At 40.1% G+C, this 21,594-nt stretch overlaps 1 protein-coding gene and 2 long non-coding RNA genes across 3 annotated transcripts; 2 read left to right on the forward strand and 1 right to left on the reverse strand.

Moving 5' to 3' along the window:
* Positions 1 to 343: 343 nt before the first annotated feature.
* LOC120439796 lies at positions 344 to 1,706 on the forward strand. Its single transcript, XR_005612774.1, has 3 exons — positions 344 to 405; positions 1,061 to 1,127; positions 1,372 to 1,706. It is a non-coding gene; the product is annotated as an uncharacterized LOC120439796 (long non-coding RNA).
* Positions 1,707 to 3,825: 2,119 nt separating this feature from the next.
* LOC120439765 lies at positions 3,826 to 8,063 on the forward strand. The gene is made up of 14 exons (XM_039610778.1): positions 3,826 to 4,430; positions 4,597 to 4,736; positions 4,973 to 5,198; positions 5,311 to 5,386; positions 5,509 to 5,789; positions 5,872 to 5,907; positions 6,015 to 6,088; positions 6,187 to 6,264; positions 6,534 to 6,914; positions 7,012 to 7,174; positions 7,277 to 7,383; positions 7,453 to 7,597; positions 7,735 to 7,861; positions 8,013 to 8,063. Exons 1-9 carry the CDS (start codon positions 4,383 to 4,385, stop codon positions 6,781 to 6,783), a joined length of 1,209 nt encoding a protein of 402 aa, XP_039466712.1. The 5' UTR covers positions 3,826 to 4,382; the 3' UTR covers positions 6,784 to 6,914; positions 7,012 to 7,174; positions 7,277 to 7,383; positions 7,453 to 7,597; positions 7,735 to 7,861; positions 8,013 to 8,063.
* Positions 8,064 to 9,367: 1,304 nt separating this feature from the next.
* On the reverse strand, positions 9,368 to 10,996 carry LOC120439766. Its single transcript, XR_005612744.1, has 5 exons — positions 10,695 to 10,996; positions 10,152 to 10,197; positions 9,706 to 9,797; positions 9,502 to 9,612; positions 9,368 to 9,384 (listed from the first exon to the last, which is right to left on the reverse strand). It is a non-coding gene; the product is annotated as an uncharacterized LOC120439766 (long non-coding RNA).
* Between the last annotated feature and the right edge of the window lie 10,598 nt (positions 10,997 to 21,594).

Below are 21,594 nucleotides of genomic sequence, written 5' to 3' on the forward strand. Positions count from 1 at the left end.
CAACAGTGAGCTAAAGAGTTCCAGCATTACAAAGCCAGGTAAAACATTTAAAGTTTTGCCCCTAAAATATAAAAGTCAAGTTTTAATGCCGTGATGATGTGGAAAATCTTGAAGAAACAAGATAATTGAAATGCAATTACACTGTCAAATATACTAAATTATTAGTCTTGTAATTTTATTGAAAACACTCTCTCTCTCTCTCTCTCTCTCACACACACACACACACACACACACACACACACGCACACACACACACACACACACATATATATATACTTACACCTCACTTTTTCACCAGGACAACTTCTGTACTATCCAGTCTGCTGTTTGCTTTGCCTAACTCTCCTCTGCAGTATCCTATTCAGGGTTATGTAGTATATCCTCTGACACCTTCTCTCACACCAGGTATGCTAAACTTAGTATCAAGCAATTCGTCATTTCAAGGGTTTTTACAGTCCATTATAGAATGACTTTGTTGGAGAATTGTCGCAATTTTGCTGACAGCTAGACACTTCTCAACTAAGAATGGAAACCATGAGTAATTTAACCACCTTTTCAGTTCATCAAGTAAACTCTCTGAGAGTTTAAACCAAAATAGAAAATACAGTAACTGAGAATGGTAAAGAACATAAGCCAATACTACAACAAATGAAAACAGCAACATGAAACCTTTATTTTCATTTAGAAGAGATGCCATACTAGTGAGGAAGCTGAACAACACTTTTCTGATCATGCAAATACATGCCTTAATGTGTGCTTGAAACGTTTTACAGTTGTTAATAACTTTGATCTGTGGCACTGCTAAGATGAGATGTTTCATGATGCTGCATGCTGGAGAGATTACGTCTCTCAGCTGGGTTTTGGATGTGTCTCTCTTCCCTTGGTAGAACTCTTGAGATTAGCTTATTTTGTGTTATGTGCATTGAAACAACACATTCATTTGTTTCATTATGTTAGCCTGACATAACCTCAAAGATTTTCCTTTGTCGATAACCAATTTCTTGTATTTAGAATCTATATCACATATTTACATGTTTTTTCTCAATTATTTCTAATTTAGGTGTTATTAAGTGTGTCTAAAGGCATCCTGACAATAGACATTTCACATCAAGAGGCAGTGGTCAAAGGTGAGATAATATATATTTATATATATATATATTTTTTAAGATACAGACTAGTGACAAATTAAAAATATAAATAAACAAAGAAAAAAACTGAATGCAGCTGCAGTGAATCTAACTCAAACTCAGACTTTAGGACATGTTTTGGACTCAGTCTTCATTTTTGACATTTACATAGAAAAAAGGATTGCATTTAGTGAACAGAAATGTATTTTTTAATGTTCTTCTTTATGTTTTTCTTTTTACTCAGAATCATAAAAGTCTGTTTTAGGTCGTAAAGTAGCAGAGCAGCCAAAGGTTCGCCATCGAGCCCCGCCCTCAACAGAGCAATCGAAGTTACATTGCCCAGCCTCGCCCCCCTTAGCGCCTCCTTACCACCTTCATGCTCTGTCTCCGCAGTCTGATGTGTGATGTGTGGAGGGTCCGGGCTGCGAGGATTATGACAGTGGTGACTTTTCCCAGGAGAAGCTGGGATCCTGTTTACTAGAAGGTTTTAAAATTTCTGTACTTTTAGGTGACAGAAGGAGACATGTGGCCTGGTCAAAACACAGAGAGCTGAACTCTAAAAGATCTTTAAATATAGTAAACATACCTTGTGTGCCACAGACTGCTCCCAAACACGAGGGGGCAAATAATACCTCTAAAACACTTAAGTTGGCTTTATTAAACGTTAGATCTTTAGCTGGGAAAACATTTTTAATTAATGATTTAATCACTGAGCACAGCCTTGATTTTATGTTTTTAACTGAAACTTGGTTGGACCAAAGTAACAGTGGAGCTGTTCTCATCGAGACGACCCTCCTAACTACAGTTTTATCAGTGAGGCCAGGGTGAGCAGGAGAGGAGGAGGGTTGCTGTCTTATTTAATGAATCATTTCAATGTAAGCAGCTATCTCCTGGAAGTTTTCAGTCTTTTGAATATGTGGCTTTACAGCTGAAGGCCCCATCCAAAGTTGTTTCTTAATGTTTACAGGCCTCCCAAATACTGCACAGACTTTTTTAATGACCTCAGTGAACTGCTGTCTGTGATCTGTGTTGATTTCGACTGTGTAATTATTGTTGGGGATTTTAACATCCATGTCGATAACCCTCAGGACAAAGGGACTAAAGACCTGAGTAACACTCTGGGCAACTTTGGGCTGACTCAGCATGTAACAGAGGTCACACATAATAGAGGACACACTCTTGACCTACTGATCTCCAAGGGCCTGAGCATTTCAAAGGTTACTGTGTCTGATGTGGGCCTGTCTGATCATTACTGTGTTTTCTTTGAAAGTAAAATTTCAGCCCACACAAATATATCAACAGCAGTGATCACAAAACGGTGTATAACTGAACACAGTAGTGAGATCTTTGGATGATCTGTTATCGTCGTGTTGGTGTTGTTCCCAGATCATCATGAAAATGTTATTCCAGGTTCAACATTGCAAGTGACCAATTACATTGTTGTGACGTTATTCTTTTGCGCACCAAGCCATTCGTGCATTTATGAAATTCCAATGTTGCAAGGACAATATCAATTCTGCTTACCGTTAGGGTTAGGATTAGGGTCAGGGTCCGTTGATCGGTGGACAGAGGTGGTTTCTCGCAGCTTAAGTACAGTTTCTTGTTTTACGGCAGTTTTTCCCGAAGTCGCAAAAGTATGACATCACAACATTCTGATTGGTCACTTGCAATGTTGATCCTGGAACAACATTTAGTGTGATGATCTGGGAACAACACCAACACAACGATATCAGATCGTGCGAGATCTTTAACCAGGTCTTCCCATTAACACCTGACCTGTCCTGAGGTTCAGTCAATGAGCTTGTCAATAGCTTCAATGCTAAAATGTTAAATGTAATGGACACTATTGCTCCCATTAAGGTGAAGGTTATCTCTGGAAGGAAAAAGTATCCATGGAGAAACTCCACACTGGTGAAAAATGAAAAAAGAGAGTGTAGGAAAGCTGACCGCAGATGGAGAAAAACAAACCTCCAGGTTCATTATGACATCTATAAAGAGAAACTTCACACTTATAATTTACAACTGAGGAGTGCAAGGAGGTCCTACTTCTCTGACATCATCACTAAAAACAGTCATAACGCTCGGGTCTTATTTACTACAGTTGACAGGCTAACAAACCCTCCTGTGTCAGTGGCAGCTGAACTTCATTCGACCATGACCTGCAATGACTTTGCCAAATTCCTCACAGAAAAAATCCAAAAGATTAGACAAGCAATTGGTACATCAACAGCAGATTCAGGATATATACTGTGTCCACCGAAAAACTGTTTAAACACCATGAAACAGTTTCACCCTATTAACAGCAAAGACCTGGAGGACATCTTAGGTCAACTGAACTCCTCCTCTTGCTGTTTAGATGTCCTGCCAACAGGTTTTTTCAAAAAGGTCTCAAAGACTTTGGAGTCACACCTGTTACAGATCGTCAACTTTTCTTTAATGTCAGGTGTGTTTCCAGAACCACTAAAAAGTGCTGTAATTAAACCTATACTGAAAAAGGACAATCTTGACAAGACACAAATGAACAACTACAGGCCAATCTCAAATCTCCCATTTTTAAGTAAGATCATTGAAAAAGCAGTTTCTCAACAGCTCAATTACTTCTTAAAACAGAATAACTGCTATGATGCCTTCCAGTCAGGTTTTAGACAGAACCACAGCACTGAAACTGCTCTAACCAAAGTGTTTAATGACATATGTCTGAATACAGACAGTGGAAAAATGTCAGTCTTAGTTTTACTGGATCTCAGTGCAGCATTTGATACAGTTGACCACAACATATTACTCAAACAACTGGAGAACTTATGGCGTTATTTCAGTGCCACTATTCTGAGCGCACGTAAAAAAAAGATTGCAGGTGCAAGTGTTGCATTTTGAGGAGAAATTTATTTTGAGCGTACAAAAGCTGAATTTGAGTGAACAAAATTCATTGCTGCGTGCAAAAAATGTATTTCAGTGTTTGCGCTTATCCATATACACACACAATAGCAGCCCCTCTCGCTCAGTTTTTTCATTTGCGCTTGCTCGCAAGGTGTTGCTTGCGCTCACAACATTCTCTGCTGCAAGCGCTCAACTCTCTGTACACCGTTATAAGTGTGCCACAAAACCAACCAATCACAGACTTGGTTTCAAAAATTCTGATTGGCTCTTACGGTCTCCAATCAACTCGCTAGCTACTGCCTTCCGGAAATACTGTCCACTCAGCCTCGCTTCTTGCAGATAGAGGGATTTTTGATTTACTCTGCAGCCAGAGAAGAGATGGCAGAATCAAACAATGGCTCCAATAATACTACACCACAGTATCAGGTGAGTTTAATTTTTTTTGTGTGAATTTAGTAATTTGCTGTCCTTTCTGTTTAATATGCTGTGAAATTGTAGTTGCAGATGCAGCTGTAGAGTTTAAGCTAGCCTAATGGGTAATTACCAGCGTAGTTGTCTTACTGAGGCAGTGTATCCTAATCATGTTTTTTAGGGTAATGGTGCAGTTGAGTCAGCAGTAAGAAATCTGGTGTCTTTGCTGCTTAACAACATATCCACAAATCCTTCAGGGAGGCCAACAGAGAGTGGGCAGCCGGAGCCTAGAACTCTGACTATCCAGCAAGAGATGACAAGGTTTTTGCTTTTTTTGTGTGGTTTTTTTTTCTAAACTTTTTGCAATCTTTTCTGTTAAAGTTATTTGGTTTATCAATTTATCAACATTGATTTTTAAATTAAAATGTGCTATTAAGGACTGATGTACATCAGTCCTTAATATTAAATATGACGTCATATTTAATAACTTTATTAAACAATAACCCTTATGTTATGCAACACTGCATTTGTTAAACTCATGCATTTTCATCCCACAGATCATTTCCAGGACATTTCAAATCAAACTTGAGCCGTGGTAAAAAGAGATGTTTAACATCTACTAAGCAGCTTGTTAAGGCAGGCAGTAAGACCACAGGCCTCAGTTTTTATTTGCTGTCAAAAAACACATCCTACACACCTTTGCCAGCTGAGGAGCTTGAACTCCTACAAGCTGGCATGGGGAGACAAACAGTGTCTCTTCCAGAAGATGGTGACCATGCAGAGGTAAGTTTTTATAGTCAGTATTAAAATAAGTCATTGGCAGACGCATTTAGCCTGAATCATATGCCACAGTCCATTTAGTGTTCCATTCTGCTTAACTGTGTTTTTAACTAAGATTTCAAGACTTCTGGAAGAAACCTTTCCAAAAATGGAATATCTTTGTGGAGGATGGCTCTTGCATAAGGCAACAGGTTTGTTGTTAATTGAGTTTTTATGTGTGTTTTTGGCATTCTTGCGTGCTCATACTGCATTAGGATTATGTAGTTGATACTTTCGCTGCTTGATTGTATGTGCTATCTTTCTGTCAATAAAGGTGGCAGTGGTCGACGAAAGCTCACTGTAATTCCACCTGAAACAGAAGGATATTCTGTCAAAACACTGAAAGCTGTGTCAGGAGGTGGCAAATCCACTTTTTACATTGTACCTCTTCAGGAAAGATTAGACACATCTCCTCTACCTCCTGACTCACAGCACTTTTCAAAGATGCCAAAGAAGATATGTTACCAGTGTAATGAAGTTATGCCTCTGCAGATGCTTGCAGTACACATCAATACGTGCAAAGGAAAATTCTCTCCTGATGAGACTGATGATGAGGTGAGACAATTTTGATGAAATCAAAATGAGCAATTTTGATTAAATAATATAGTGTCACAATTACTGTTTTTTAATTCTGCAGGAATCTGAGTTATGCATTGTGCAAAGCAAATGCAAGGTAAACCTAGCACATTACTAAAAACCATAGTAACTACAATGAATTTTGTATCGGTAATGATCTTTTTCCCACTATGCATAACATGTACCCCTTTTTTGAAATTGTAGGTTATTTGTCCAATATGCACTAAGCACTTTCCTGAAGATGAGATCACAGTCCACGAGAGTCTGTGTGGGGATAGGTAATCTTTTTTCAGCCGTTTATGAAAAAATGTTAATCAGTAACAGTCCACGCAAACATATGTAGTTTTTTTTTTTTTTAACTTTGTTTTGTCAACAGCTTTCAATGCATGGTGCCTGAAGAAAATGACCAAACTACATGCAGACCAGCTCAAACTTCAGTATGCACAACAGACAGGTACTTTTTGCTCTATTATAGTTCATATACACACTATTATGCAGAACCATTTGTTAAAATTATGTGTAAGATCTTTTACACAATAGCTGGGGTTTAATTTCATATAAAACATTTTATGATCACACTACTTTAAATTATTGTTAAAAGGTTGTTGCACAGAACATGCTGCAATAATTTCTAATCACGTTTAATGTGGTAGCCTCTTTTAATCTAAAGATGATTATTTTTCTTTGAGAACTTAGGATGTTTTCTACCCTGTTTTTGTTAAGCGTGGAAGATGTATTGCGTTGCCTTGAACAACAAGTCGACACCACAACAGAATTTAAGTTGTGTGTGGACAGAGAAGACCTTCCAGACAGAGGCATTCTCCAGTGGCAGAGAAAAAAATCTCCCACCAGTGTTCTAAGGGTGGTTTTCATTGGAGAGGCAGGCGTGGATACAGGAGCACTTAGGAAAGAGTTTTTGAGTGATGAGTTGCCTATTACCTGTTTTGTCCTAGTGTTAATAAATAACGGATAACTTAAAAATGCGGATATTTTTTGTATGAAAGACATGATTTCAGGTATTGAAAGCAGATCCTTTGAAGGACCTGAGAACAAGGGCAAAAACCCCAAGTATTCTCTGACCGATCTTGATAATGAAAACTTCAGGTTTGTTACATACGAGCTTTGTGTATTACATTTAATACGCATCCGATATTTTTGTAAATGTTACCTGAAAATGAATTATAATCATTTGTCTACACAGAACTGTTGGTGAAATAATTGCAGTCAGCCTCGCCCAAGGAGGCCCATCTCCTGCCTTTTTCAAAGAATGGTGCTACAATTTCCTCTGCTCAGGAGAGGTTGATTTCAGCTGTCTGTCTAAGGAGGATGTTGCAGATGTGGAATCTTCCCTGCTCATCAGCAAAGTGAGCACCTGGTTTAGCTCTGGCACATGATATATTATGAGTATGGTGTTTTTAAACACTTTTAACCTTCTGTATTTCCTCTTTCACATTATACATTTCCAGGTTGAAGATGCAGCAGACATACAGTCTCTGATGATGTGGGCTGATGAAATTGTCAGCTGTGGATACACAAACCAGATAAAGATGGATAGTAAGGAAAGCATGATACGGTAAGCGAGAAAAAGTCAGAGAGATCATTAACCCATCCCCAACTAGTTTTTCATTTTGTTTTTTTTAAGTGCCATTGTCTTACACTCTACAACAAGACTGATTCCAATGCTACAGCAGCTCAGAAAGGGCATGGAACTGTATGGTCTTGTGAACCTGATGGCTGTAAATCCTGAAGCTTGCCACAGTTTGTTTGTTCCTGGGAAAATCCTCAAAGTAAGTATTAACATAGCAGCTTCAGTCTGATCCAAAGACAGTCCACTTATCTGTACTGTAGTTATCCTGTATTTATTTATTAGTTTTGAATGAATGATATATCTATAATATAATCTACTTTATTTCCTTATTTACAGCCAGACGCTGATTTCATTATGATGAGCTGCCAACCACATTTCAGTGAAAAGGGGACATCTAGGGAGAGAACTGAGAGGAAGATCATAAACTTTTTGCAAGATTTCTTGCAGGAGATTGAAGCATCAGGTACTATATAGTATTAGCTGTATATACTTATAGTATTGTGTATATATACCGTATGCATCTGTTAAATATTTTTGCTTTAACATGCAGGGCACTAGGAAGTATTCTTAGTTGTTAATTTAAAACATTGTAATCCAGATTGCTTTTTATTTAGAAAAGACTTCAGAAACATTTTCAAACATCACAGATGGAAACACAGGTGGTGCAGGTGGTGAAAAATCAGAGTCTCTTGCTGTCCAGCATGTGCTCCAGTGGATGACCGGCCAGTCCCATGTTCCCATCCTTCCTGATGAAAAGAGACATTTCAAAATAACATGCAAGTTTGACCACGAATGTAAGGAGCGGCTGGAAGATCACTCAATTTGTTACCCAGTTGTGAGTGCATGCACTTGTACTGTGACTTTTCCAGTGCAGCATCTGGACATGTACACAATGTTTAAAACCATAATGAGTCCAGCAGTTAGATATGGTGGTGGATTCCACAGAGTTTAACACATTGTTGTCTTGTAATTTGGAAACTAAATGAGTAAAAATGTTTCTAAACATTAGCTGTTAAGATGTTCGTAGCTGTTTCATGAAAATGACAAGACTTCAAAACTTTGTGTAGGGTCCTACGTTGATAGATAATAAGCAAGTGCTTTGTTTGCTTGTCTACTTGTAATCTGAATGTTTCAGCAAAGAAATCCAGTATTTGAGAAAGAGCGTTGACTTTCACGTCCATGTTAAGTGTCACTGTTGGTTTGACACCTGTAGCAAGAATTGTATGTACAGGTCACGACCGTGTGACTCAGAATGTTCCAAGGGATTAATTGTTCTCTGAAGTCCCTCCAGGGTTTCCTCATCCAGTGGGCATTCAATTTCAGGAACCACAACTGTGCTGTTAGATTTTTCTTGCAGTACAGCACTCTCCCAGTCAATGCCTGGATCCTGAAGCTCCTTCAAATCCACAAACATATATAATAGTCATTATTCCAGAATAGGTACTTTTGGGAGTAATGTTATTTTGTGTAAGCGTTTTTTTCCAATAAATACAACAATTTAAAAAGAATGCCTTTGTTTTCATGTTCTTTTTACTGTAATTTAGATTAGTGGTAATTGATAAGCAAGAATGTATAAAATCACCAGAAGCATCTCCCAGATGTGCTACAAGTGTTTAATATGTTCATTTCAGAAGAGCAGAGTTGACTGCTAACTAAAATTTTGAAATTCAACATTTAAATACATTTTTTAAAAAAATTTATGATCTGGTACCTCAAGTCTCTCGCCCTCGTCCAGCTCTTGTAGATGTCCCATACACCAGAGCTGTTCAGGAGTGAGACCACCTTCTGTCCTGTGGGGGATGATTATTCCATCCTCCAACAAAGGTGACAAGATCTGCTCGGAGTCGAGGGACAAAGATGTAGTGGACACCAAAGAGATGAATGACATCTGAAATGTCAAGCAGGCCATCCTCCTCGAGTGAGTGAAGAATATCATGGTACTTGCTAGTGACTGCAATCCAGACATCATGCCAAAGTCGTTCTACTCTGTAAATACATTTGAATTTGGATTTCTGGTATTTCATGCTTTAAATCAATATCAGAACTGCTACAACAATCTACCCATGCAGTCAATAATAATATAAAAAACATCAAAAGACTAACCTCTGATTGTGGACACTCTTTCCAGATATGAAACTCGCTCTCCCTGTTCCTCTTGTGGCAAACATGAAATGTGCAATGTCCAGGTTTTCTACTCCTTGATCTGCCCTAACCCTATGATAAAAAATACAGTTTTAAGGAATTTTTTTTAAAGTTTTCTTTAATGAAACTTGTTGCTAGCATATAAATTTGATCAGGGCTTAAAACCTTGATGGCAAGCCGTGAAGCTGGGCTGATCTCAGGAAAAATGAGAATGCAGTTTTTGCCCTGTTGTTAGTTGCTGCATCCAAGTACAGGACCTGCAGTAAAAACAAATGGAAAATTAAAGATCTGGTTTCAGATCATGTATAGTTTTTCAGTTAATAATGCAGGTTCATAATAAGTGTTCAAGGAACATTGTACGGTTCTATGTTCATAACCATAATTCAAAGCTTGAGTAGTCTATACATCAATATTGGTAGTACTTATCAAAAAATAAAAATGGCCTTTTAGTTGAACCTTTTTTTTGTAAAGAACTGATTATAAATTTTTTTAAAAATTGCAAATCGTCCACTATGTTGGCTTGCTGAATAATTGATGTTCATAAAAAAATAACCTACTACAGCTCTCATTTCAAAACTACCAAATATTCTACATAACAGTTAAAATTTTACCTTCCTTGAGTAGCCATCCACTCCACCAAAGATCACAACATTGTACCTGTTTCAGAGGGAAAACAATCTCACTAAGGCTTGATTTGCAGAACATGTAAGACATTGAAAATACATTTTTCAGTATGCACACTTGCCACTGATTTAAACTGGACACTTGTCAGGTGTGCTGAAAATAATACCAACATTTTTATATGTGAAAGTGGATAAGTTCAATGAGACTAAATATTTTAGTTCCCTTGTCATGATTTTTTTTTAAGTTTTCTGGACCACTTACCATATTATGTGTTGATAGGCTTGTTATCATGGAAAATATCGATATACAAAGTGTAAATAATTGCTCAAGAAAATTTACAATTAACAATATTACTGGTTTTGTTACACATCCTGTAATCCTTTTACTTAATATTATTCTATGAAGTGCTTTTTAAAATATTATAAACACACTGAAAGACCTATCAGATAAGGTTGATTAAAACAGATTTAAAGTATAACGTGCATCTTTCTGCCCAACTTGTATTAGAGCTATATAAGTGGGTATTTTACCTTATTAGCTTGTGATTTGTGTCTATGTGGACTAGGGAGAGAGGGCCTCGCACACCGAGTAGCTTCTTCGCACAACACAGCCTAGTTCTGTGATCCGTGTGAAGATCCCTACAGCATCAACTCGATGCATGGAGGCCATCATTCTCCACCACTGAACACGGAGACCCATAGAAACCAAATGTCCTTGAACCATTCGATAGCCAGCATTTGGCATCTGATTTTTGATAGCCGATATGATGTTGTCCAGCTCTTGGTCATTCATTGTGCTGTATGTTCCTCTCACAGACAAGTCAAATTCTTGCATCCTCCTGAACATTGTTCTTCTTGAAACACCAAGACATTTAGCAATGCAGCTGACTGGCAGCTGAGTGTCCAACAAGTTCTTCAGTTTTTCTCTCTCTAGTACGATTTTGGGGTGGCCAGGTCCTAGACCAACTTCTGTTTCCAGTTCAATAATGGCCACAGAGCTGATGTTAATTTCACACTGAACCAGATGATGAATGTTTTGTAGAGCCTCTGTAATCTCTGACAGACCACCTATTTGGTGAGAGAAAGATTCAAACAGAACAAGCTCATGACGAGTCAAGAACTCCAAATAATCCAGATTTAGTGGTTGTTGGTTTAACCTCCTAGGACCTGCCGTCCACATATGTGGACATCACATTTTGGGTTATTTAGACCAAAATACTCAATTTTGCTCTACATGGGCCTGATATCCACTTACGAGGACATTATACTGCTACTGTTCTATCAAATTTTTAAATGAATATCCTCATTTGTGGCTCTCATTTTTCTTAAAAACAAAAATAAGGTAAAAAAAAAAATCTGGAAATTCTTTGTTTTTACATTCATTGGGCCCCAATATGCCCAAATATCAAAGAGAAATTAAAAATGCATGTCGTGGAAGAGTTCGGGTCTTAGGAGGTTAAAGCAGCTTCAAGTTTAGAGAGGAGTCTATGCATCATTTGCTGTCTCAGTATGTCCTGTTAAAAGCAGCAAAGAACATGGACAAGTAGTTAGAAAAATACAATGAAATGATGTATCTCAGACAAAAATAAACAACCCATAAAACAAACTACATGAGGTACATAATTTTTCAAGTTTGCAAATTAGCTAACGTCAGTTATCAAGCGAATAATAATGTACAAAATGATTTTATATTACTTACATGTGGCCGGGACATGCTGTTTTCGTGCTGCTGTTCAGTATTCGACGACATAAAAGAGAGCTACTCAAATATAATTTGGAGAGTCAGTTGGCATGGTTGTACAGGGAGTGCAGAATTATTAGGCAAGTTGTATTTTTGAGGAATAATTTTATTATTGAACAACAACCATGTTCTCAATGAACCCAAAAAACTCATTAATATCAAAGCTGAATGTTTTGGAAGTAGTTTTAGTTTGTTTTTTTAGTTTTAGCTATTTTAGGGGATATCTGTGTGTGCAGGTGACTATTACTGTGCATAATTATTAGGCAACTTAACAAAAACAAATATATACCCATTTCAATTATTTATTTTTACCAGTGAAACCAATATAACATCTCCACATTCACAAATATACATTTCTGACATTCAAAAACAAAACAAAAACAAATCAGCGACCAATATAGCCACCTTTCTTTGCAAGGACACTCAAAAGCCTGCCATCCATGGATTCTGTCAGTGTTTTGATCTGTTCACCATCAACATTGCGTGCAGCAGCAACCACAGCCTCCCAGACACTGTTCAGAGAGGTGTACTGTTTTCCCTCCTTGTAAATCTCACATTTGATGATGGACCACAGGTTCTCAATGGGGTTCAGATCAGGTGAACAAGGAGGCCATGTCATTAGTTTTTCTTCTTTTATACCCTTTCTTGCCAGCCACGCTGTGGAGTACTTGGACGCGTGTGATGGAGCATTGTCCTGCATGAAAATCATGTTTTTCTTGAAGGATGCAGACTTCTTCCTGTACCACTGCTTGAAGAAGTTGTCTTCCAGAAACTGGCAGTAGGACTGGGAGTTGAGCTTGACTCCATCCTCAACCCGAAAAAGGCCCCACAAGCTCATCTTTGATGATACCAGCCCAAACCAGTACTCCACCTCCACCTTGCTGGCGTCTGAGTCGGACTGGAGCTCTCTGCCCTTTACCAATCCAGCCACGGGCCCATCCATCTGGCCCATCAAGACTCACTCTTTCATCAGTCCATAAAACCTTAGAAAAATCAGTCTTGAGATATTTCTTGGCCCAGTCTTGACGTTTCAGCTTGTGTGTCTTGTTCAGTGGTGGTCGTCTTTCAGCCTTTCTTACCTTGGCCATGTCTCTGAGTATTGCACACCTTGTGCTTTTGGGCACTCCAGTGATGTTGCAGCTCTGAAATATGGCCAAACTGGTGGCAAGTGGCATCTTGGCAGCTGCACGCTTGACTTTTCTCAGTTCATGGGCAGTTATTTTGCGCCTTGGTTTTCCACACGCTTCTTGCGACCCTGTTGACTATTTTGAATGAAACGCTTGATTGTTCGATGATCACGCTTCAGAAGCTTTGCAATTTTAAGACTGCTGCATCCCTCTGCAAGATATCTCACTATTTTTGACTTTTCTGAGCCTGTCAAGTCCTTCTTTTGACCCATTTTGCCAAAGGAAAGGAAGTTGCCTAATAATTATGCACACCTGATATAGGGTGTTGATGTCATTAGACCACACCCTTCTCATTACAGAGATGCACATCACCTAATATGCTTAATTGGTAGTAGGCTTTCGAGCCTATACAGCTTGGAGTAAGACAACATGGATGAAGAGGATGATGTGGACAAAATACTCATTTGCCTAATAATTCTGCACTCCCTGTATAATGCAACTACATTATACTACACCAACGATAGTCTTAAAAAATAATATATTTTAAAATAAAATAATTAAAGGTATTATCCGCAAATTGGGGTTTAATTGAGTTTAGCTGGATTTAGCTACATTTCGGACAGTGTTTCCGGAATGCAGCAGCTAGCGAGCTGATTGGAGACCATAAGAGCCAATCAGAATTTTTGAAACCAAATCTGTGATTGGTTGGTTTTGTGGCACACTTATAACGGTGTACAGAGAGTTGAGCGCACGCAGCAGTGAATGTTGTGAGCGCAAGCAACACCTTGCGAGCAAGCGCAAATGAAAAAACTGAGCGAGAGGGGCTGCTATTGTGTGTGTACACTGAAATACATTTTTTGCACGCAGCAATGAATTTTGTTCACTCAAATTCAGCTTTTGTACGCTCAAAATAAATTTCTCCTCAAAATGCAACACTTGCACCTGCAATCTTTTTTTACGTGCGCTCAGAATAGTGGCACTGAAATAATGCCATAAGAACTGGGCAGGTCTTTCAGGAACTGTGCTAAACTGGTTCAAAACATACTTAGAAAACAGGATCAATAGGTATCAATTTGTATCAATAGGTAACTTCACATCTGAGCAGACAAGTATCACATGTGGAGTTCCCCAAGGTTCCATCTTGGGACCCCTTCTGTTTAACATTTACATGCTCCCACTGGCACAGATTATAAAGAACAACAAAATAAACTATCATAGCTATGCAGATGACACACAAATATATATCACAATGTCACCAGGAGACCGAGGCCCTGTACAGGCTCTTGGTAAATGCATTGAGGAAATTAATCACTGGTTGTGCAACAATTTTCTCCAGCTAAACAAAAACAAAACTGAAGTAATAGTCTTTGGTGCCAAAGAAAAACGATTACAGGTCACCAGAGAACTTCAATCTATACACCTAAAAACCACAAACCAGGTGAGAAATTTGGGTGTAGTGATGGATGCAGACCTAAACTTAGAAAAACACATTAAGACATTAACAAAATCAGCTTACTATCACCTCAAGAATATTTCAAGGATAAAAGATCTGATGTCTCAACAGGACCTGGAAAAACTAGTCCATGCATTCATCTTTAGTAGGCTTGATTACTGTAACAGCATCTTTACAGGTCTACCTAAAAAAAATCAATCAGACAACTACAGCTCATTCAGAACTCTGCTGCTCGAGTCCTCACTAAGACCAAAAAAGTGGACCACATCAGTCCAGCTCTGAGGTCTTTACACTGGCTGCCTGTCCGTCAGAGGATAGACTTTAAAGTTCTGATGCTGGTCTATAAAGCTCTGAATGGTTTAGGACCAAAATACATCAGTGACCTCCTGACCCAGTATGAACCTTCCAGATCCCTCAGGTCATCTGGATCCGGCCTTTTATCAGTTCCCAGAGTCAGAACCCGACACGGAGAAGCTGCATTCAACTTTTATGCTCCTTATATCTGGAACAAACTCCCAGAAAGCCTCAGATCAGCTGAAACACTCAGTTTATTTAAATCCAGGTTGAAGACTCACCTGTTCTCAGCTGCATTTGAATAAAGCACCAAATCCACATTTTTAAGCTTAAATTTCAAAACTTACATTTTACTACTGATTTTATCTACTGTTCTAATTTTTGATTTTATATACTGTTTTGTTTGTTTGTTTGTTTGTTTTAATCAATTTTAAATCATGCTTTTTATTTATTTTTGTTTTTAATGTCTCTGTAAAGCACTTTGAATCACCTTGTTGTTGAATTATGCTATATAAATAAACTTGCCTTGCCTTGCCTTATTATGACTCTGCAGTAACATAATTTTGTCTCTAATTTTGTGTTGTAATGATGAGCTCTCCATGTCATTCTGCAGAATGTCCAGAATGACATGGCAAAATTAGTAACTGTGCTGTAGTTTATCATGCATCTTGGTTTAAAAATTTCCACCTGGTATTATTAAAGTATTATTTAACTCATGGCCTTCAATGCCCATCTTGAAAAGAAGTAACTGTGGAAGACCACAGGTTTGGTTGGCCGCATGAGAATATTCTGTACTCGTAAAGAGATACATTCAAAGATGATGGATCTTTTTATTTCGTTTTTCTTTCCAAACTCCTTAGACTTTTTCATCCTTTTAAATTTATTTACATTTTCTGTGCTCTTTGTGACTCACTTACTCTCTTTTATCAACACCACAATGAGGCAAGATTGTGTTCTTTACATTAAACCTGCTGAGGTAATTCTTTTAGTTAAAAAAGTAAATCTTGATACCAATATTGCATATTTGGAAATTGCCACTTATTAGCAAATTGTTAGAAAATTTGGTAATAAATGGCATGTTAGCTCAAATCCTTATGATGCAAAATTTCTGATCTTTTTCTAGTCCGTCCGTTTTTCAAAAGCAGCGCTTCACTGAGGCTGCACTTGTGACATTCTAAATTTATCTGATCTTTTCAAGGCCTGTCTCAAGTCTCAGTTGCAAAACTCAAGAAGTCATCTGGATGAGTAACAAAAGATCTCTCCCATTTCACCGCATTTGAAAGGTGCTCTGTTAGTTAAAATCCGGTGACTGTAGAGGTCATTTTAGTACAGTGGGACAAACTGATCGAAAACAAACATGATCTGGAGCTGGTATGTTATCTGGTCTATGTTGTTAAATGTTAAATGTTGTTTGAATGTTCTGAAAGCTTATGATTGTAATAAACAGGTTCTGGGGAGAACAGACTGATAATTGAGTCTAACAGCCTGATTGTCCTGAACGATCTGTTGTCTAAATTGTCCTATAGAAGCACTCTCTACCATATAAACACTGGAGACCTTGGTATGTTCAACTGTTTTTTATCGCTCTCATTTACTAGAAATGTATTGACAATTTTCTTTTTTTAAATATCATTCAATTAACATAAAGTATGCTTTATGTCTTTGCATTACATTTTTGTACTTAGCCACCTTCCAGTTTAAAAATCATGAAGCTGTGTTTCCCATTGCCATCAAACACCCTCTTATAACAGTCCTGTATGACATGGGAACAGGTAGGAGTGCTCTTTCCATTAGTGTTTAAAAGTAAATTCAAAATCAGATATGGCCACAAAATGATGCAGTGATGTGATTTGAATGTGAATTTGTGATTTTAAAAGTCTTTCATTTTAACTGTACAATTCAATAACAAAAAGGTTTTGGTTCTTTTTGGTTGCTTGATATGGCTCAAAGCATAAGACTTATTTTTCATTAAAATTTTGCATGGCAGACTGAAGCCAATAACACAGTCGAATAACACAAAAAGTCTGTCTCAGAGTTCTGTAAGGCTTTAAGTTTTGGGGAATTGTTAAACATTAATACAGTCAGTTCTGTCACTCGTAAGGTTTTACAACCCTAAAGATTATAAAGTTATTACAATGACTGAAAATTATATAGGTATAAACTGATATATCAATCTATCTGATATATAGTAAATATAACCTTAGATAATCCATAACACAGATGAAAATGTCCCACAGTATAATGCCTCATTATACTGTATCATATATATTATATGTGTAATTTTTAGCAAAAGCCAAAATGCAAAATGCTCTCTTGTGGTGCAGTTACAGCATTTGGTTGGTCTCTCGGGTCCACAACATACTAAGTTTTTATTATTCCTGGGGCTCATACTTCCCACAGTTTTCCCTAAGTAGGCCCAGCACACCACATAGATTCTTGCCAAGAAGCAGCTGAAAGGGAGAAAATCCCATGGGGGTCTGGGGCCCCTCAAACAAACATATCTACTCACTACTGCGAATTGCACTCATTGTCCTGAACAAACTTCTGAATCTTGGAATTTAAAGTACTATTCAGATGTTGCGGATGATACATGTTTCAATGAGTAAATCTGATCCCCAGTCATTTGTCTCAGCTTTCTCAATGTGCAAGACATGAACAATGTCGCCTGGTCAGTCAGGATCTCTATCTGCATTCCAACCTGGGAAATGACCTGAAATAGTGCCAGTGATACATGTTTGACAGAAATATTGTGAACACCACAAAAAACAAAGAATCTGAAGCACTCAGCCCAAACACAAGGGCATAAGAGTCCGAGACCCTGGGCGTTTATCAATATGCGTACTTGTGCGTACTTGCGTTCTCGTGTACTCGTGATACGTCATCAGTCAGAGACCAAGTACTGTTCCAATTCGAAGTACGCATCACACCGAGAACGCGAAAAAGTCCCGGATGTGTTCTCGATCCGCCCATTTTATCGAGCATGCATCGGTGTAGACTTGGGACAGCTATATATCCCAGAATGCATTTCGTCCAAAACTCTACAGCGGACTCCCGGCACATCGCCTCGCCCCCCCCCCACCCCGCTCGCGGACTTCTCACTACTCAGGGTAAAGAAACCCCAGCAGCTGTCTATAGTATTGAGTGTCCACTAGAATAGAAATAAAAGCGTTCTAACAATTCACCTGCTTGTTTTTATTAAGGTATGTACACGTATGTACATGTACACTATTTTTATTAATAGAGGTTTCACTACTGAGGTTAAAAATGATATATAAGTCACTTAGATCACTTCTAAATGTTAATGTTTGGTTCATTTCAGTGTTTTATTTGTTCCTGAGTACACCGGTTTGGCTGTGATTAAAGTTAAGCTTTATAACATGTTACTCACAGTTACATTAAGAGGGGACGGCAGTAAAAACTCCGGACCTGTGACATCATCACGTACGCTGGTGTTCCGACTGTAGAAATCACGAGTCCGTGCTCGGGTACTTGAGAATTGAGAAACAGCCCACGAGTCCGTGCTCGCGTTCTCGGCTGGTACGTACTCCCGTGCGTTCTCGGCGAGTACGTACTCACCGAGCACGCCAGTACGTACTCGCGTACTTGGGCATTGATAAACTGCCCCTGTTTCAGGAGGGCAACCATGATCTCGGCAGAAAAGGAGTTCATGGCGAAGTAGTTCAGGTGGCCGACCTGGAGGATGACGGCACAAAAGTCCATAGTTCATTAGTTCGGGGGGCCGTCCTGGAGGTCGACAGCATAGCAGTTCATAGTTCAATGGTTCAGGGGGCCGACCACGTGGAAGTGGACTGGCCACACTCAGGCGGCTTGGCTTGTGGCCGGCGGCGACGTGGATGAGACCTATCGGGTGGCTTGGCAGGAGGTCGGCGGCGATGTGGACGAGACCTGTCGGGCGGCTTGGCTGGCGGCCGGCGGCAACGTGGGCATGGACGAGACCTGTCGGGCGGCTCAGCTGGTGGTCAATGGCGTAGACAAGACCCCTCGGGTGGCTTACCGGACGGTCTACGGTAGTGTGGATGTGGACGTGACCCCTCGGGTGGTTTGGTGGGTCTCCGTGGACAGGCTGTTTTGACATGCCTCGGAAACAGCCATGCTGGACGTGGACGTGGCTTGGCGGCGGACGTAGGGAGCGCTGGATGTGGCTTGGCAGGTGAGACAGGACCAGGCGTGGCGACGACCTCTGGCTGGGTCTAGGCAGGACCAGGCGAGGCAGGACCAGGCGAGGCAGGACCAGGCGAGGCACGACCAGGCGAGGCACGACCAGGCGAGGCACGACCAGGCGAGGGCGTCGGAGCCGCAGGTGGTGGAGCAGGTGGTGGCTGAATAGACTCACCAGAGCCGTTAGCGGAGATGGAGAGATGCTGGACGGGCACTCCAGAACCCTCAGCTGACGAGGAACGTTGCTGGACGGGCTCCTCGGGCCCTCCAGCTGACGAGGCATGAGGCTGGACGGGCTCCTCGGGCCCTCCAGCTGACGAGGCATGTCCCTGGAGGGGCTCTCCTGGGCCTCCAGCAGGAACAAGAATGGGTGCAGGCACCTGCCGGACACTAGCCGCTCCCACCCGAGGAGTAGGTAACGGTGAGGAGACGGGCTGTATCCTGGCTGACCTCACCCTGGGGACCGGCGTGGGTGCAGCGGTGGACTGGTTCACAGCCCCCCTCACCCTGGAAGCCGGGACAGGCACCGGCAACGGCTGGGCAGCTGCCGTTCTCACCCGAGGAGCTGGTGCGGGTACAGTAACTGACAGAGCCTCAGCCGGCCTGGAAACCAGAGCAGGGACCAGCTGGACCTCAGCCCCCCTCACCCGAGGGACTGGTACAGGTGCAGGGGAAACTGGCCCTGAGCTGCCCTGGGTGCAGGGACAGGAGTCATGGATGCAGGCTCAGATAAAACAGTCTTTTGAGGTGTCACATGAATAGTTTCAGTGGATATCGACAAAATATCATGGTGAGCTGATTCAAACATGAATGGCTGTGGGACATGAAATTTAACTTGATCCATCAGCTCTGAGGCAGTAAGTCCAAGTTGTTTAGCCAGCTTAAATATGGTGGATGGCACCTTGTTATCTGTAACGTTCTCACCAGTCACATCATAAACAGCCTGAGATAGTTCACTAGGGACAGATACAGAAACTAGAGAGTCCCTTAAAACATTGTCCTGTTCTGAAACGATAGTGTCACTTGTGCTCACCTCCGGGGCTTTCCCAATTGTGGCCAAAACAAAGTCCTTGGAGTCTACAGGCAAGTAGTCCATAGCTATCCGGGCTAATTGGGCCCAAAGGGATTCCTTCTCCTCCTCCTGCTTCCCTGCGCAGGAAATAATCCAGAGTCCTCGAAGTTGAGTGACACGAATTTAAAATTCAACAAAGTCACTGAAGTAAATGTCTGCTGGGTCCAACATGGTCAGGTCGTTCTGTCACAGTCTAGCTGAGGCAGACTGTATGTGTTGTGAAGAGCGGACCCAAAATGCAGACATGAAGGAACTTGGACCAAAACTTGAGTGTCAACAAAAAGCGAGCCGTTTAATATGGCTGATAAAAAGGTACAGATACTTGGGCAGTCAGAAAATAGATCGCGGTGAGAGGCGAAAAACACCGTTTTTTGGAGTTACAAAACGTCGTGTAACTCAAAAACTAGGAGGGCTAGCAGCATAATTCTTGTACTGGGTGAATCAGCGGACTTTGGTGTATTTTGACTGCGATTTTCATAGCTCGTTCTACCTCCGTCGCGGAGATATGACGAGAGAAGAAATGGCTTCATTTCCAGAGTTTGAAGACTGAGAGAAGGACAGAGTTCCACCCCTCAAACAAACGTAATTCATTGCTCAACGGTAAGATAATTGTAAAAACTGCTTCCACTGTGAGTGTCAGCAGTGTCTGAAGATATATTGGCACAAGCCTCATGTCCTAACTTTGCTTTGTTAAAGAGATTTGGCGATTTGAAAATGCCTCCCGTTACAGAATTTCGGCTCTGAATTTGAATGGGGAGTTGTCAGACCATGTGTCACTCCGAGGCAAATTGCGAAAAAACGGTAAATCTCACAATAAAGATAGTGACATTGTCTGAAAGCCAGCAAAAATACCTACGTTTTGATGTATAATTTGTGGGGGTTGAGTGGAAATTGAGCGAGTAGCAAGAAGTTGTTTAGACATGAAGAGAAAATTCAGAACGGACCAGCACTCACTCTGACTTAATTGCATAGCAACCATAGCAACGCATGTATTTTCTGAAAAATCACAAAGCTGCAACTGAAAACTTAAAGAGAGATAAGATTAAAACGGTAGAAGATCTGAAAAAGCTGAATCAGACAGGAATAGCCCAATAATCTGAGAACATTTTAAAGTTTGAATGGAGTTTCTAGGTGAAAGTATGACAAAGTAGTTAAGTTTCAAAGACAAGCAAGTTTTAGCAGAATTGTGGAAGTTTCCCATTCATTTCAATGGGACAAATTAAAGGAAAAAAAGTGTAATATTTTAAAAAAAGTATAATAGTAATAAACACCAAAAGATATAGCCGGAATTAGCAGAAATAGCAGAACAGTTTAGAGTTTGAGCGGAGAAAATCGGCTGAAAACTGAGGGAGTAGTTAAGTGCCAAAAGCGGGCAGCAACTTGAAGAATAAAGTTTAAAACAGGAACTCAATAGTGTGGAAGCCCTTTTAGGGCATCCACACAATAAAGAATAAAGAGAAACAGGAACTCAATAGTGTGGAAGCCCTTTTAGGGCATCCACACAATAAAGAATAAAGAGAAACAGGAACTCAATAGTGTGGAAGCCCTTGAGGGCATCCACACAA

The sequence above is a fragment of the Oreochromis aureus genome, linkage group 4 (genome assembly GCF_013358895.1).
Source record: "Oreochromis aureus strain Israel breed Guangdong linkage group 4, ZZ_aureus, whole genome shotgun sequence".
NCBI classification, from domain to species: domain Eukaryota; kingdom Metazoa; phylum Chordata; class Actinopteri; order Cichliformes; family Cichlidae; genus Oreochromis; species Oreochromis aureus.